A 19,032-nucleotide genomic window follows, 5' to 3' on the forward strand; every position below is an offset into this window, starting at 1 on the left:
AACCTCTCTGGGCTTTTCCAAGGCTGAGAAGTATCATGGAAAGAATTCAAAGTCACATACTGATCACAGGAAACACTCTGCTCCTGATTCCCTAAAGTTTAAATGAAGAAAGATAGCAGGAGAGACTAACCACTTCGATGGACAGGCACACAGAAAGCGAAGCATTTCTAAGAAAAAATCCTCGAACCAAGTCTTTCAGTGGAAAGCAGCAGTACTGTATACTTACCATTCCATTTTTTTTATGGTAATAGCTGAGTACTGGAAAGCGTCCTCCATGGCGAAATGTAGCTACCTTCCGGAGAGCTTCATCATCAATGGATTTGGGCACTATGACAATTGGCGGGTAGGAGGGGCAGACTCCAAATTCCTTATTGACATAGCTTAACCTCCATTCACTGGTCTGAAAAAACACAAAATACTTCAAAGCTAAGCAAGTATCTCAATGTCACAAAATAATCCAAAAAATTTTAAAGGACCCTAGAGATCAACTTTCACATAATAAAGAAGCCATCTCAAGAATTTAATAGAAGAATACCTATTCCATACTTAAAACTTCCACAGAAAAGGTGCTCCATTCTGCAGTCAACTTCCTTCAACGCTAGATATCTCCAGTTCCTAGAAAGTTCTTCCTCATATTCAGCAAAATGTGTTGCTCTATAACTTCCTCTATTGGTTTTTACCATGATTTCAGTACAGGTTCCTTATTTCGCATGGCATCCCATCAAATGTGTGAAAGAGATTCACACATTTCTCCTATTATCTTCTATTCTCAGTCTTCTATTCTCCAAGTTACATATATTACGTACATCCAACTATCAGGGCCAACATCATTTTATCCATCCTTTTCTGGGGACCATTTACTTTGTTAATGGCACTCTTAAAGTACAGCAACAGAAAGACTGTAATACTTCACATAATACTGAACCAGAACAGATGAGAGTAGAGGTACCACTTATTTCACATCCCTTGTTTCTTTCTATTATTTAAAAAGGAGAAAAATGTAGAAAGATTGGCAACATCTTTCTTAAAAGAATAATGACATCACTAAGAAAGGTTATACTTAGGAGTTAGTAAAAAAGTATACAATATAAAACTATCAAGTGACAACTTATTTCAAACATCAAAAATGAAAACCACTTGAAGACTGCAAAAAACTTTTTAAAGAAGTAAATAAAATTATATATATGTAAATTTAATATGTTCCTGTAAATCATACTGGCCACAGGTTGTGGCACCAGTAGGATAAAACTGGTTTGTTAGATGTACTATAGGACAAGAGTGTTTTTAAAACACTTTTACAAGATACAATACCATGTATGTATAAATATACATATTATATAAATATATATTTTATTATATAGGATATAATATAATGTATGTGATATGTGTAGTATTATATTCCTATAATTACATATGTAATAATATGTTGCATATATTATATATGCCACATACAATATATATTATGTACTATATAATATATACTATATGTTTTACACAATATATTAACATTATTAAATATATGGAATATAGACATTTTATATAATATATTAATATATTAAAATATAATATATAGTTTTAAAAGTTACTGATTTTCGAGAGGGGAAGAGAGCAAGACAGAGAAGGAGAGGAACATCAATTGGTTGCCTCTTGTTTGCCGTGACCAGTACTGAACCTGTAACCTAGGCATGTGCCCCGACCAAGTATCAAACCTATGACCTTTCAGTTTACAGGACAATGCTCCAACCAACTGAGCCACACCAGAAAGGCTACAATATCATATTTTTAATTATATATTTCACTTTTCAAAGTTATTCATGTTGCCAATTTTAAAAAGACAATTTCTAAAAGATGCATGATATAGAAAAAGGAAATTACTTGTTCCCTGCTTACCCATCTCCTAATTTTCTTTCCCCAGAGACAATAATTTTCTGTTCTTTTAGCTTGTGTGTATGGGGGGGTATGTATTTACCTCTGAATTTCCAAATAAACATGACTATACTGTTACTTCCTGACTTTTCACTATTAGGTATTACTTATTACTTATTGATCCTACTTGGTAGAATGATATGAATCTCTGACTGGCAATGCCACTTCTGTCATACATTAAGTTTCCTTACATACAGGACTCTCTAGCCTGTCCCACTGGTCTATCTGTAGTGAGTCCCACAGCTTTTAGAATAAGCTTGATATTTAGTAGGCTAAGTCTCCTCCTCCCTTCTTTATGTTTTTTAAAAGTAACTTGGCTCCTCATGGTCCTTTGCTCTATCATGTAACCTTTATCACGTTCCATGTAAAATCCCATTGGGGTTTTAATCAGATTGTGCGGACTTTATAGATGGATTTGAAGACAGTTACATCTTTTTAATATTCAGTCTCCCTGTCCGTGAGCACGGTATCCCCCAATTTTTTAAACGTTCTTAATTTTTTTGCCCTGGCTGGTGTAGCTGAGTGGATTGAACACTGCCCTGTGAACTGGAAGGTCATAGGTTCAATTCCCAGTCAGGGCACATGCCTGGATTGCAGCCAGGTCCCCAGTGAGGGGTTGTGTGAGCGGCATCAATTGGTGTTTCTCTCATACATGTTTCTCTCCCTCTCTTTGTCCCTCCCTCCCCCCCTCTCTAAAATTAAATAAAATTTAAAAAATAAAATAATAAAACTCTCTTAATTTTTTCAATAAAGCTTTATAAATCTCTCAATAAAGGTCTAAAACCCTCACAGTTTTATTTCATTGATGTTTTCAAAATTGTGTTTGGTATAGACAAATGACTATAATCTCAAGATTCTTTTTATTTCTTATATAGACAAGTACATAATAGACACAGAATGGCAATTTTGCTACTTTCATTTCAATCCTTATACCTTTTATTTTTCCTTCGTGACTCAATGAGCTGGAGGGAGTCTTGTCTCACTCTTTAATTCGGGAATGATAAAAGATTTGCTTTTTGTATGGTTTTGGTTTGGGTAGTTACCCTTTATCAGAATAAATAAATTCCTTTCAAATCCAGCACTGCTAAGAGTTTTTATCATGAATAAATGTTTAATTTTATCAAATTAGTTCTTTCTCTTCTAATTTTGTTATACTATATATACAATTTGTCCTCTTTCTGGCTAGTTTTGATGTTCTCTTTGTCTTACTGTTTGATAGTTGGACTCAACACATCTAAGATTACTTTCTGATTATCTTTCATGGTATTTCCTGGGGTACCTTAATCCAAGGGTTTGTGATTTTCATTAATTCTAGAAAATTCTCAACCATTATCTATTTGTATATTGCCTTTCTTCCATTTTCTCTATTATCTTCTTGAATTCCCATTTAGTAAGTATTGGCTTTTTTTCCTTTATCATTCATGAAAGTTTCTAACTTCTCTGTCATTTTTTTCATCTTCCTTGTTTCTCTGTTCTGTATTCTGAGTAATTACTTGTATGTATTAAAGATCACTAATTCTCTCTTTAGTTGTTTCTAATCAGCTACTTAACCTTTACATTAAGTTTTCTTTTTTTAATAAACTTTATTGTGATTTTATTAAAAAATAGATATTAAAAATAGACCCATTCAGAGTGCACAATTTCATAAGTCTTGACAGTTGTATGTGTCTGTGAAACCACCACCACAATCAAGATAACAAACATTGTAATCACCTCACACAAAAATCCCTTGTATATTTTTGCAGTCCATATCTTCCCCTTCACATCCAACACTAGGAGATCACTTATCTGCTTTCAGTCATATTTGGTGTCATATCTAAAAAATCACTGTATAGTCCAAGTTCATAAAGATTTTCTCCTGGGTTTTCTTCAGAAAGTGTTACAGTTTTAACTTTTATGTTTTGGTCTATAATACCTTTTGAGTTAATTTTTATGGATGGTGTAAAGGTCTAGGTTCATCTTTTATTTTTGCATCCAATTAGTCCAATGCCATTAGTCAAAAAAGCTATCCTTTCCCCATTGAATTGTCTAGGCACCTTTGGCAAAAATTAATTGACTGCAAATAAGAGAGATTATTTCTGGACATTCTATTTTATTTTTCCCATATATCTTTGTGTTTTTACTGTATTTTTTTCATGGACTCTCTATTTTATTCCACTGATCTATATATCTATTGTTATGCCAATACTACACTCTCTTGATTGCTGTAGCTTTATAGTAAATTTTGAAATCAAGTAAATATAAATCCTTTAACTACTTTTTCAAAGTTGTTTTGTCTATTCCAGTAACTTTGCATTTCCACATAAATTTTAGGATAATCCTGTCTTAAAATTTCTATAAAAGCCTCTATTGGAATATTGAAAAGAATTTCACCGAATCTATAAATCAGCTTGGAGAAAATAGTTATCTTAGTAGAGTTGGCAAACTATAGTCAAGTCAAATCCAGCCCAACATAGCACCACTCACTCATTGGTGTATTATCATTGCTGTTTGCATGCTGTAACAGTAGAGTAGAGTAGTTGTAACAGACTGCATGACCCACGAAGCCTAAAGTGTTTACTATCTGCTCCTTTACATAAGTCAGCCCACTACTAATCTTAACCACACTGTCTTCCAACCCATGAACGTGGTATATCTCTCCATTTATTTATACGTCCTTTAACTTCCCTTAGCAATGGTTTTTTTTGTTTGTTTTTCAGTATACAGATCTGTACTTTTGTTAAATTTATTCCTAAATATTTTATCTATTTTCAAAGTTGCCTTTTAAGTTTATATTTTATCAACTTATATTCTAGCCCAGAAGAGACACAAACAATGAATAAGAAGCCTTCCACACTGTCGATGCCCTCCTCCTTGAAACTTGTTCTTCTCTTGACTTTTTCCTCCACTCCCCCATAAATGGTTCAATCCTTTGCCCCTTTATCACTTTAGATGCATTGCCTAGTTAATCTTGATTTCTCCCTATGGTTTCCACAGCATATACATTGATTACTCTCAACTTTTCATTTTTAACATAGATCTCTCAAATAAGCTCTAAACTACCTCTTACACATATTCAATGATATATACCATCCAGGCCCCTTAAATCTGCCATCTCCAAAACTGAACTCAACCTATTCCCTGTCAAACACACTTCTCTTTCTGTCTTTCCCATGTTAGCAGTACCATCCCAGATGCCGCTGCCTGTTTCACCTCTCTCATGCAGTGCGGGTGGCCAGTTCCTTTTAATTCTACTTCCTGAATCTTCCTGCACTATAACCCCTCTGCTGTTGATCCAACCATCTTCTTTATATTATTATAGTAGACACTTAAGCAGTTTCTCAGCATCCTGCATCAGAATTGATTTTGTATAACACAGATTTGATTATGTCATTTCTCCTGTGCTTGTAGATACTTTTGCCAGCACTTGCTTTATTGTATAGATTACTTAGATAATTATTAAACTTTGAACGAGAGACCATGCTTTGATTACCTTAAATTTCTACAATCTAGCAACAGTAAGTTAACACCTCAAATCAAGGCATTAAAGATGTTCTCATTAAATCTGGATTACAAAAGTTGCAAGAAAATATAACAGAAATTCAAATATACAAATCGCTTAAATAATTAGCCAGACCAAAAAGGAGATGCCCACTAGGAAAAAAAGGATTTAATCTAAGTAAAAATGATAAGTAAATAAAACAACAACAACAAAAAAAACAGGGAGGATCCCTTAATAACACATATGAAAAGATGTAGAACTTCAGTTTATTTCATTAGTTAATTTAATTCTCAAAAACCTAATTCAACTTTAGGCTGCCATAAAGTGTTAGTAATAGTTCCATTTGAGACTACATGTTAAGAGTACCATGTTTTAAGAGAATCGAAGATAAAAACTGACTGCTCTGCTAAGAAGAGAAAACAGGACATGGTGGGGCCCTGAGTTCAGTGTTATGAGAAAAGGCATGAGCAAGTCAGATGCACCTTACTACTCATCAAAAGAAAGTGATTATTTTTGCAAGTAAGGTAAGGTGTTGGGTTATTTCTCAATACCCATAGTTCTCTGAAAAGCTACTCACAGCTGAAGAGTAGAGTTCAAACTCTTGCTCAGGAAGGAAAGAATGCCAGCCGTCTTCTATCACTTCAAACAAGGGCCGGTAAAAGAAGGGGTACATCAGAGTGATGGAATCCAGGGTTGACAACGCCTAGGGGGTGAAAAGGAAATAAAGAAAGGATAAAGGAATATACCATAATTTGGAGCACTTTCTAATGGCCATATTGGCATTAAACAAATGTGAACTAATAATGATGGGCACACTTCTCTAACATTGTATTCATCACTAGATACAATTATAGCATATTGAAGTTAATTTCCATGCGTCCGGCATCTAACCAGGTTTTGGCACATAACATGCACTCAATTAGCATTTGATGAATGAAGAGAAGAATTAAGTAATGTGCATACCCACTCTAGGAGAAAAATGAAATAACTCCTTGAATCGCTTTATGAAGCCTAATAAAACAGACCATATATTTGGGGGGTGGATCAGATAACAAACAGGTTTTGTTAGTCTGTAAAGCCTTGGCTCAAAATCTAGTTATCAACCATATAAACACATGTAAGTTAAACTATATAAAATCAGCATCTGTTAGGAACTGTAAAATAGGATGATACAGCTTAGATGCCAAAGAGTCAGACTGGAGTCAGACTGCTGGACCCAAATTCCAGATCCCAGTGCAAGAGTAATTAAGTTATGCAACCACTCCATGTTCCGCTTCCTCAGCTGTAAAACTGGGGAAATAACAGCACCCACCTCATAGGGCTGTTAGGAGCATTCAGAGCACGTGTGTGTGACAGGCCTAGAGCAGGGCCTGGCACATAATACACTGTAAAACAATTTTAGCTATTACATGTTCCACACATATGCTCCCTCAATGTTCATCCCCTGCCTAGTGTGAAATGCCATCTGGTCAGGTAGCAGCATATCTTTATGCCAGCCGTGCTGACCCACTTTCAAGCTGGGCCCACAATGAGCCTATATTCATCTACAGCACTTAAGCTCCGGGTGACAACACCAGAAAACCCAACTAGACAGGAGGAACAGACACATGTCATGTGGCAGTTTCATCCTTCAGACAAGGGAATTATGGAAAGCATTTCTATGGCTAGACAAGAAGGTGCCAAAATCAATTAGCATAATTCAAACTGCAGTAACTATAGAGACACACACCTGGAGCATGGTAGTAGGCCCAACAACATGCTAATACCCCCAAACTCTCAAAGGTAGCTACCTCCTTCTGGTCACAGAAAGATCAGACGCAAAAGGGTAGGCACATGACTCATTAAGAAATAGGCTGAACATATCATTCAGCAGTTTAACAAAAATATCCCCATCTAAAGCTATTCTTTTTTACTTCACATAAATCATGAAGTCTTCCTCCCAAGGCTCATAAAACAGAAAATATGGAGAAGCATGGCTCGCTAATCCATTATCTATTTCTATGTGGTCTTTGGCTGCCAATCACACCAAACAGAAGCAGAAAGGCCAGTGTTCACATCTGATGTAGGCCAGAGCTATTCAACCATCTATTCATTCATTCATTCATTCATTCATTCATTCATTTTTAAGATATTCTTTGTAATATTTAGCAGAATTTCAGCTTTACCAAGATACAATTGATAAATAAAACTGTAAAATATTTAAAGTGTACAACACAATACATACACATTGTGAAAGGATTCCTCTCTCCCACTGAGTTGACACACCATTACCTCACATCACCTTTTGCTGCTGTTTTTGAGAGCATTTAAGTTAGAATCTTTTAGCAAATTTCAATGAAACAATAGAGTGTTATAAACTAGAGTCATCATGTTATACATTAAATCCACATGCTTTATTCAGCTTATAGCTAACACTTCATAACTTTAACCAATATCTCCCTATTTTCCCCACACCGCAGCCCTTGGCAACTTTTCTACTCTCTGTTTCTATGAGTTTGGCTTTACTTTTTAAGATTCTACACATAAGTGACACCATGCAGTATTTGTCTTTCTCTGCCTGGCTTATTTCACTTAGCATAATGACTTCCAGGTTCATCCATGTTGTCGCAAATGGCAGGATTACTTTCTTTTTTAAGGCTGAATAATCAATCTCTCTCTCTCTCTCTCTCTCTCTTTCTCTCTCATTTTCTTTATCCATTCATCCATCAACACTTAGGTTGTTTCTCTACCTTGGCTATTAAGCATAATGCTGCTATGAACACAGCAAGTACAGCTATCTCTTAAGGATAATGATTTTGGTTTTTCTGTATGTATACTCAGAAATGGAATTGCTAGATCATATGGTAGTTCTATTTTTGATCTCTCAAAGAACCTCCATACTGTTTTCCATTGTGACTGGTACAACTATTATTTTAAATGCAAGTCAACAACCACTCTGGCGGACAATAAACACTTGTCATGATTACATTTTATGTCACTAGAGATAGGACTTTTCCTTTAAACACATTAATGCTGAACAAAAACATTTCAATCCCAAAAGCAGTTGAAAGTACAGAGCAAAAGGCTTCATCAAACTTCCTGCTACAATTTAGAAAACTGGACACTTGCCAATTATCCTTCCAATGGGAATCTATTTGTTGCAAACAATATATTTGGGTGTATGGTCTCTTGATTACAAATAGCTCAACTATGCTATATGGGAATTTTATTTATTACTCCAAAATTATGTCAAAGTATTGCGGGAAGAGGAATTGAAAGACAGTAAAGGCTAGACACCAAGTTCACTATGTGTGTTTACCAAACTGTAAAAACAATAGAGAGTTCACATTCTGATATCCAATTATGAGGATGACTCATAGTTTATGACCTCTTTTCAGCTGTAAGAGCATCTATATAATCAGTTGATTTGTACAGAACATTAGATAATATCTACAGCTAAGTAAATAACTGAGTAGTGTCAGATGCTAACAGAGCTAAGTAATGCAATCAGAAAGTGGAGTAATAAGTCTTGCCCTGTTTCCTCACGATGGGCAACTTCAATAACACCCACCAACCATCTATCTTCAGAAGTTAGAAAATGGATTAAGAGAAATGTACACATGTCAGTGAAAACCCAGCCCTACAACTGGAAAAAAGAAACAAAGCAAACAAACAACCACATGCTTTACTGGACTGGGTCAGTAGCATTCCCCTGCCCAAATAACAGGGCCACATTTCAGTCTAACAGCCTAGAAGCCACGTGCATTTCTTACTCATGGCAGCAAATTCAGCAGAATCAACATTACTGTGTCACTTCCAAATGACAGATATGTAAGACAATTCAGCTCATCTTCTTATACATGAAATATCATTTAGTCTTAAAAGGTAAGGAAATTCTGTCACATGCTATAATATGGATAAACCTGGAAGAATAAGTAAACCTAAAAACTACTGTATGTCAATAAAATCTTGTTACATTCCTATAATATGAGTCAGGGTGAAGCTTTTCCTGTCAGTCTTCAATATTTTGAATCACAGAACATGAGCAAATACCTAATGAAGAAACCTAAGAGCTACAATGAGTCAGAATACAAGGCTCTTTTCATTACTATTTATTTTCATCACACATTTTGCTTCCAAAATGCTTACCTCAATGGAACTGGCTATGTTCAAACACTCCTCCATTCCAGGAATATCCAGCTGAATTATTCGGAAATCTTTACATTTTATGATGATGGTACCCAGGGGTCCAACAAATCTGTAAACAATTATAGATTATGCTTAGGAACATTGATATTTCTAACTTTAAGCATATGATTATTTCTGTGAAAAGAGAATATAGTTATAATCACCATCTATGTTCAACTTTCTTCTCCCTAATTAGTCTAATTAAGCAAGAGTCAAGACTGCATCATAAAAATGTGAGCCATAAATTATTAAAAAATATATGTATATAGAAAAAAATTTCAAATATAATTTATACTAGACCAAATCATTTATCAAAGATTATTTGGGGCCTTACGTCAAAGAATAGCAAAAAAATCTATAATTAGCATATTGAGAGTTCGTCACAGATGCAGACAGCAGGCATGCACTAGAGATACTACCGTTTCGGTCCCAGACACCAAAACGGAGCTGCTATTGCAACAAAGCAAGTTGTAATCTCATTGTGAAGCATAATAAAACAATGTTTGCCTGTATAGTCTCTGACCACAATGGGATACAGTTGGAAATCAATAACAACAACAAAAAGAATGAGAATTCAAAACAACACTTTTAAACAACAAATGGATCTAAGAAATCACAAGGAAAATTAGAAAATACTTGAGACAAATTAAAAACACAACATTACAAAACTTACTGAACACAGCAAAAGCTGTATAAATATTACATAAATATATATATATAATATATATACACATTAAACTACCTGATATATGATAAATCGGTCAAGGATGGGTTGTTAGATGGTGGTCTAGGAAAACAGACTTGCTATGTGCAAAAAACAAAGTTGGATACTTATCACACTTGAAACAAAGGTAGAATCCAAACACATTACAGGCCTAAAAATGAAGACTAAAACTAGAAAGCTAATATGAAAGAAAATGTAGGAGAATATCTAATGACCTTGGGATAAGAAAGGACTTCTTAAAGTAAGACTTTAAGAACACAAACCATAGAGTAGAGCACTGACAAATTTTGCATTAAAATTGAGGACCTCTGTTCAACAAAGGGGACCCCAGGAAAATGGACTAAGAGATGAGGGACTGGGAGAAGACATCTGCACTACATAAGTGAAGACTTAACAGCTAGAGGGCGCACAAGGGACTGGTGAAAATCAACACAAGAACGACAACAAATCCAGTTTTTCAGAGAAAGGGAACCATTTTTGACCGAATTGCTAACAAATATGTAAAGAAATACTTAAACTCACAAGTAATTAGAGAAATACAAACTGAAACAAAAAGATACTATTTCACTATCATCAGACTGGCAAAAATTAGGAAGACGATAATATCAAATGTTGGTAAGAATGTAGGAGGGCATAGTAGAGTAGTCATTCTGGAGAGCTATCTAGTGTTACTTTGTGAAATGAATTAGGCGCTGACTCCCCCGCTCCATCCCATCGTAGGCACAATCTCAGAGAAACTCTTCTTGCACAAGATTGTACTGGGACCCAAATGAATATGTTTATCTTACCAGGGCTGTTTGGATGATGGACTTGTAGATTATCTAAAGGGTCAGATAAATGTTGTAGGCACTCTGGAATGCTATGCTGCAGTCAGAAGCAGTGACATGAATGTACAGAGAGCAGTATCAAGAGATCTTGAAAAAGAGTACCGAGATACACCCAGATCTACAACATCATTCTACTCAGGTGAATTAAACTCATGCATGCATTCACCCCCACACAGTGATGTTATATATATTATAGGTGTGTGTGTGTGTATGTATATATATATATGTGTGTATATATATATATATGTATATATATATCCAAGGACAAAAAGCAACACTTACAGTTACCTATCGGGATTGAGGATGAGGTGAAAAATGGGAATGAAAATTAGGGCTAAAGAACAAAATGAAACACTGGAAAACCTTGCAATGAATGATGAGTCATCAACTGAGTAGAATTAACTCAACTGTCTATATCTGAGGTCCATCCAAAGAAAACAAGTACAATTGTAAAACTTGTGTACAACCTTGTCTACTGAAAGAAATAAAATTATGTACGCAGTGTACATGAAAGCTTTTTACAAGCTTGTAGAGCATTATCCAATATAAATTTCCACTTGATATGAGAGGGGTTGTCTTCCGTTTATGTGATACAGCTGAGGTTCACAGAGGTTAAGTAGCTTGCCCAAGGGCACCTGTCTGACAAGAGGCAAACTGAGTCATCCTTAATGCTGCTCTTCCTCTCACACCCCATTTACAATTCACCAGCGAGGCATGACAGCTCAGCCTTGGAAGTACATCCCCAGTCTGACTGCTCCTCTACTACTTCTACTCCAGGTCACCACCACCTTTTACCTGAACCATTCAACAGTCTCCTAACCGGGCGGCTGCTTCCACTCTTGATTCTCTAGAATCAATTTTCTGCCAGTGACCACAATCATCTCCTAAAAAGTCTACCAACTGCTACTTCCTTGCTTTCAACTCTCCAAGGCCTTCCCATGAAAACCGTCACAGTGGCATATAAGGCCCTACCAGATCGGGCCCCTGCCTACCCCTCCAATCTCAGTTCCTGCTGTCCCCTTGGCCTCCACCCCTTGTTCACTGCCCTCCAGCCACACTGGCCTTTGCTTTTCCTTGCACCTGCCAGCATGTTCCCGTCTCAGGTTTTGTATTCACTGTTCCCTGGCTGACATGCTTTCCTCTGGTAGTCACAGGGCTAGCTTCTTCCCTTCATTTGGATGTCATTCATTCAAGTGTCACTTGTCTTCCTAGCATTCTCTATCCTCCCATCTGCCTTTATTTCCCTTCCTGGCACTTATTTGTTGATTTCTTTGAACGTCCATCTCCTCCACTAGTACATAAGCTCTTTGTCCGTCTTAGTCACCACCACATCTGCAGAGCCCTGAACGGTGCAGTGCGTAGAAGGCACACGCAAGCAAACCTCTCTTGAAAGCAACAACCTCTGATCTGACCACCTACCTCCTGCTCTCCCCATTACAACATGCTGCTCCCCAGGAAAAAAGGCAAATGGGTGTGCAGTTTGTCATTTCCCCCAAACAGATTAAAAGGCCCACGTCTTATATACTTCCTTAGCCTTACCAGGCCCGGCATGTAGTAAATGCTAGGCAGACATGATGAAAGACTGAAAAGCAACCACACAAAGTAGTAGGTAAGAAAGAAAAGACAGTTGCTGGCATGGAGAAACTCTTAATTTGCATTCAATGGCCCCGCTGACCATTCAGTGGTCAAGCCTGCTTTATTTCCTATGTGCCTATCTGCCCAAGCCACAGTTAGGTGTTTGAAGGAGATAAAAATTAACAAAATGTGAGTCCCGGCATCGAGGGGCTAACATATATGTAGCCATCCAGATGCAAGTTTTAATATACATTTATGAAAGAGACATAATTAAGGAGCTACAGGATTTAAGGTAAGGGGAATCACTTCTAGCTGTGGGATTAACAGAAGAATCTGTGAAAGAGATGGATGGCAGTTGAAATGGTTAGACTGAATATCGAGAGATGGCTAACGACTGGATGATAGCCTATAAACTCCTGAAAGAAATATATTTTATCCACCATGGTGTCCTTCATACCTCACAAAATAGCTGCAATATAATAACATTCAGTAAATGTTTAGGAAACTTGGGAGGAATAAGGCACTCCCTCCACTTCCTTCCGTGTCAGTATAATTAATAGACATGAGAGAACGCGGGACATGGGTGGGCAAAAACAGTGAGGACTGGCTAGTAAAGAAAAGTTCATGAAAGGGAATGGCAAGACCTAGGGTGGGAAGAGTAGGCTGGTGACAGAACAACATGGATTGCCATGAGTGACAGACGAAGGGGTTTAGACTTTATCGTGCAGGCCAGGAGAGAGCACTGAAAACCTTTGCCCAGAGGTGATCTGCGGAGTCTAATAGCAACCCTCTGTTAAAAAAAAAATCGATTACCCTTTCACTCTACTCTTTCAAATTATACCATTAGAAATTATTTTCTCTGAAGGCATAACCTCTTTAGAAGTCTTCTTAATATCAAATTCTCTTGAGAGGTAACAGGTAAAGCTATTGTCATTCATTGAAACGTTAGTGTAAATTGGATAATCAATTTACCTTCTCCTGGCTAAAGTACACAGCCATTGGGGAAATGGGAATTTTGACTGCAGATGGAAGTATAACTTTTTTGACTCTGAGATTCTACTTTGGAAAGATAGAGTCTGGGTGCAAAAGAAAAAAAAAGAGGTTAATTAAAACCTGTGCTTAATCTCCAACTCTGTTCTTTCCAAAAGCAGAAGTGAGTAAAGAGAAGTAAAAGACATTATAATCTCCCATAGTGGGACGTATTAAATGGGTGAAATGAAAGGTAAGAAATAAAGAGAAATGTGATCATTTCTTTGAGGGGAGAGAGAGTTTTGTGGAATTTAGACCATACATACTGAGTTGAATTTTCCTCAAAAGTGGCAAATATAGACTTTACCTAAATCGCATTGAATCATAACTTCATGAACTGTGATGGACATATTCGAGGAATATCATGGTGCAAGGAAAAGAAAATGAAAAAGAAAATCCACGGAAACAGTGTCATGTACCAAAAATGATGATCAGGATGATACCAATTATGTGATCGCCCCGGGAACTCCATCCAGATTGACTAGCAACCAGGGGATCTCCTATGGATGGTTTTCTGCTTTCAAAAACTCAAATCTTCAGTCAAGGCCAGACAGGGCTCATTTTGCTGGCTGGTCGGGCCAAAAGGAAAACACTGGGGCGCGTTTCCTCAGAGGACCACCTAAGGACCCCAGGTTCCCTGCAGAATAGGGGGCGCGATGAGCACTCACCGCTTGTCGATGGCGTCGATGTTTGAATGGAGCAGCCACAACTCCTCCGTGTTGTCCTGCCGAGAAGACAGGATCAGGTGGTGGCCAGTCAGACACAAGGTCCCCTCAACGGCCGGATAGAAAGGTCGGTGAAGCACCACATTGTCCACCCGTGGGGTCTTAATCAGCTCCGCAAACTCCATGTTCCCCAACAGCCGGAGCCAGGGGACTGCCGCGTCCGGGAGACGGAGGGCGGCTACTCCGCCGCAGGGCTAAAGAAACTGACTCGGCGCTAGGCAGGCCGGAGGGGCGGGGTCCGGGGCGGGGAGGCCGGGCCCCGCCCCAGGACAGGGTGGGCACGGTGAGGCCTGTAGCCTCGTCACTGGCTGCGGAAAAACCGGGGTTCGACCACACCAGGGCGTTTCTCCCCCAGACCCAGGACTCGGCCAGAGAGAATGCTCTGCTACAGGCTCAGCAGCCACAGCCGCCACCTGGGGACCCGGGAAGTGCGGGCGGGTTGAGGGGAAAAGGAGGAGGCCGTTTCAGGACCAGTTTCCAAGTGCCAGTCGCTAGGGACTGCTGGCGGAAATAGCTGCTCCCAGCCGGAGCCTAGAGCAACTCTGGGCGGAAGCAGCGGAACTCGAAACTCTGGAGACAGGAAGTCGGAGCCGGAAGTAGGTCCCGGCCTGGGTCCCGAAGCGCAGCCGAAGTCGGAGATTTGTGTTCCTACCAGGAACAAGCTCTCCTTTTCCTTCACGTCTACTGCTGTTAACTCAGTTCTTTCAAATATTCCGTATCAGAAAAGACCAGGGAAGACGGGACGACGAGAAGAGGTTCCTGACTTTTCTCCTTCCACTTGAGTAGTAAGCCCTACAAGGGCTTTTCAGAGAGTGGGGCTGCCATCAGTTGTGGCGATTTTTATCCTTTCTCCATGAAGAGATTGTCAAGTGAGGGATCGAATCAGTGATTGTTCCCCCAGAGAAGAAGCCAGGTGTAAGGGCGGCACACTGCAGATTTCCAGAGAACGCCGCGCCAAGATGCTGTGACTTTGAATAAGAAAGGAAAAGTATCCAAAGACCTATGAGACGGACCTAGGTATAATAAATACGTACCATGCACAGAGGAGGAAGTGATCCTATCCTGCGAGGAAGCTCAAGTGACTTAATAAAACAGTTACTTTGTAGCACAGACTTGGTTTCTCTTTAGATCTATGAAACCCAAGCCATTAGGGCTTTGAACACTACTGCACAGCCTCCCCATTAAATACAACCAACCAAACTACTCCCAGACACAAATTATACCAGAAAGTTACTCAAATACGTTTTCCTTCCTTGGTGCCTCCCCTACTTTTTTAAACCGACATTTTTCATTCTAAAAGAGGGAATTAGGTGTGAAATATGCAAGGAGTTTTTGACCTGGTCTACTGTCACTTCACTAACTTTTGAAATCCTCACCATCTAGTATAGCAAGTTGGTTAAAATCTCACAGCAAAGACAAATTGCCTCAGATTTCATCAGGTTATCCAACACGTGTTTCTGCTTCTGTCCTTGCCCTTTCAAAAATGTTTAGTCCTTAGAACAACATCATAAATATTGTTACAGCTGAGAGCCCCTTTTTATTATATTTGTCTGCAAAAGAAAAACTGACCAATAGAGAAGAGGGAATAATGGAAAATGACTTATGAAGTTTTTTAGTGGAATTTTTGTTGTCCTTCCACTATGTGGTTCGTTATTACAATTACCGATTGTGGAAGGAAGAATTTATTCCAGAATGAAGAATCAGGGAAAGTTTTATGGAGGAGGTATCATTTGAAAGGAAGATCTTGAGCGATGAGTCAGATTTATACCCTAAATGGAGTGTAACCAAGATAGATGTTCAGTTTAATGATGTCTACTAGAGGTAAGGAAAAATTTTTCAGAAATTTCATTGACTTTTTATCTTAGTTATTTTGGGGTGGTGGGGAAACCTATGAAAATATCATTGTGCCATTAAATTTTAAAATGTTTAATATTCCATAAAGGCATAAACTTTTTGCCCATGAGAGAAAATTGTCTGAATTTAAAAGTGTGCTGAATTATTATAAAAATACTGAAAACTATTGGAAAATTACATGTACTCTGGGTTGAAGCTTAAAGCATAGAAAACCCTTGAGATTTGAAGAAAACAAACAATGAATTGTGATGAATATAGGTGGTGGGGTGCACAATATGTTAACTTACTACATGAACAGTAGATGGCAGTAGAGCTTGACAGTAATGAGATAGGCTTCCATTCTATTAAAAATCATTCAATGAAACTATAATCAAACAAGTTATTATATAAACTGCCTGCATGTAAGGGTCTCAGAGAATTCTGATGAACCAAAGAAGATGATGACATTTATAATGCATATAAAACACTCATTTTAAAGATGTTATTATTTTTATCATTTTATGAGATAAATTACATTTATATCTAATCATCTAGATGTTATTCCACCAAATAGCCAACTAGTGTGTATGAAGTGCCTACTTGGCCATCAACATTGTGGGGGATGGAAACAATAGATGTGACACTGCCCTTGCCCTCAAAGTAATAGCTAGTTTGAGAAGGCCAACAAACACCACGTAGCTTGAAACAATTAAGAAAGTACTAAATTTTGAAGTACAGATTTACTTTCCTGGTTTTGTGTTTCTCTACTAAGGCTTGAGTAGTTAGTAGAAACTGAGGGATTTTGAAGGTAGTTTGAATAAGACAGGTCAACAATTGCCAAAAGTAGCAGGAGTATCTATGATGGAGAAGACCCTGCCTATGGGTACCATTGACGAGCAGCTATTCTATATGTGCTTTGTTATTATATGTGGACTGCAGGCAGCCGAAATGAACCTGACAACCTCATACCCCATTTTTCTTGTGTTCTGCATTCCCTTCATCCCTAAAGCAAATTATCACCAAATTGTTGATTGTATCTTCTTACAGGTCTTGAATTCCCCCACTTCTCTCCATCTGCAAGGCCACCTAGTTCAGGCCACCATCATTTAACAGAAAAACCCTCTTAGTTGTTCCCCCTCATTCTACTGTGGGTCTCCTCCAACCCATGTTCCCTCTAAATTTCTTTCTTTTCTTCACTTGTAAGTCCCTTTGTGATTTAGCCCCTGAGGCAGTGATCAGCATTGCAAATCTCATCTCTCCTACTCTGTCTCTTCCCTAGCATAATAGCCACTAACAGTCACTCAGTCCTCATTTCTTACAATTTTCGTGCCAGCTACTTTTTTTTTTTTATGGAGAGAGAGAGGGGAAAGGAAGGAGAATGAAAGGTAGAGAAATACCAATGTGCAAGGGAAACATCAATTGGTTGCCTCTTGTGCACGCCTTGATCAGGCACTAAACCCACAACCTAGACATGTGTCCTGTCTGGGAATTGAACCTGTGACCTTTCACTTTTCAGGACTATGCCCAACCAACAGAGCAACACCAGTCAGGGCAGTGCCAGCTATTCTTAAATAGCTCGTAGTTTCCTCTTGAGACTTCTGCATCCAGTTAGAACCTTGCTACTGAGTGAAAGTGTAGAACAGGTACCAGCATCATCAGTATTCCCTAGGAACTTTGTTAGAAATGTTCCACTCCAGAGCTACTATATCAGAATCTGCACTTTACAGGATTCCTAGATGATTTTTATGAACATGAAAGTTTGAGAATGTACTGTTTCAAAGAAACAGTTTTCTTTCTGCCTGGCATATACTCACCTCACTCACAATACCTTTGTCTCTTGACTTGCTAATTCTTATCATACTTCAGATCTCAGGTAAGATGCCACTGCCTCTGGGAAGCCTTCCCTGATTTCCCCCTACAAAACTATGGGCTCCACCCTATATAGGCTCCACAGCACCATCTAATAATAACAATAGTTCATACTTTTGAGTATTTACTCTGTTCTAGACATTGTGATAAAATGCTTTACATGTATTGGCTTCTGAAATTCCTTCACAATTCTTTAAGGTTATTATTCTCTTTTTACCTATGAGGAAACTGAGGCAAGTGACCTTAATAACTTTCCCAAGGTCAAACAGCAGTAAGTGGTGTAATCGGCTAGGTAAGATTCTGTACTTCTCACCACCTTGCTATATCACCATCCAGGAGATGGTTGCTCTCTCTGATTTTACCTCTTAATAAAGTGTATTGAAATAGACTTCATATGTGTGTGTAACACTCCACTAGACAGTAATCTCCCTGAGAGCAAGAACCACTTCTTGACTGTAGTGTGCCCAAGATCTTAGCTTAGTGCCTATATATAGTTGCCACTCAATGTGTATTTGTTGACTAGAGACCCTGTATTTTACTTTACATATTCCACCCTGATCTTTCCTCTCCCACACCCAATCTGAGTGACTTTAGATACTATTGTCAGTGTTTATAGCAGAATTTTGGTGAGAGCAAGGGGAAAGCAGTGCTATATTGTTCCCTCGTTGCAGATGAGGAAATGAAAGCAAATGAAAAACTTATTGGTGATAGTGATATTGATAATCTCTTATGTTTGGTCACCGTGTTACAATTCACAACATGTTTTCAAATGTACTATCACATGTGGGTTTCTCAATGACGTAGTGAAGTCGGTATGAGAGGTATTGTTTCCAGCTCAGAGAGGAAGAACCGAGGCTAAAGGGATGGGGATTCCTT

The 19,032-nt window shown here is 38.2% G+C and overlaps 1 protein-coding gene across 1 annotated transcript in view; it reads right to left on the reverse strand.

Annotated features, from left to right (window-relative positions):
• The window catches only part of MTMR9 (myotubularin related protein 9), a 35,016-nt gene extending 19,952 nt beyond the window's left edge, over window positions 1-15,064 (reverse strand). Inside the window, exons 1-4 of the mRNA XM_028520794.2 lie at window positions 14,398-15,064; window positions 9,536-9,644; window positions 5,985-6,110; window positions 227-400 (exon numbers count right to left, since the gene is read on the reverse strand). Coding sequence (XP_028376595.1) covers window positions 227-400; window positions 5,985-6,110; window positions 9,536-9,644; window positions 14,398-14,579 — 591 coding nt within the window. The 5' untranslated portion in view covers window positions 14,580-15,064. The remainder of the gene's footprint in view (window positions 1-226; window positions 401-5,984; window positions 6,111-9,535; window positions 9,645-14,397) is intronic.
• Between the last annotated feature and the right edge of the window lie 3,968 nt (window positions 15,065-19,032).

Source organism: Phyllostomus discolor, chromosome 8 (genome assembly GCF_004126475.2).
Source record: "Phyllostomus discolor isolate MPI-MPIP mPhyDis1 chromosome 8, mPhyDis1.pri.v3, whole genome shotgun sequence".
In the NCBI taxonomy this organism is placed as follows: Eukaryota; Metazoa; Chordata; class Mammalia; order Chiroptera; family Phyllostomidae; genus Phyllostomus; species Phyllostomus discolor.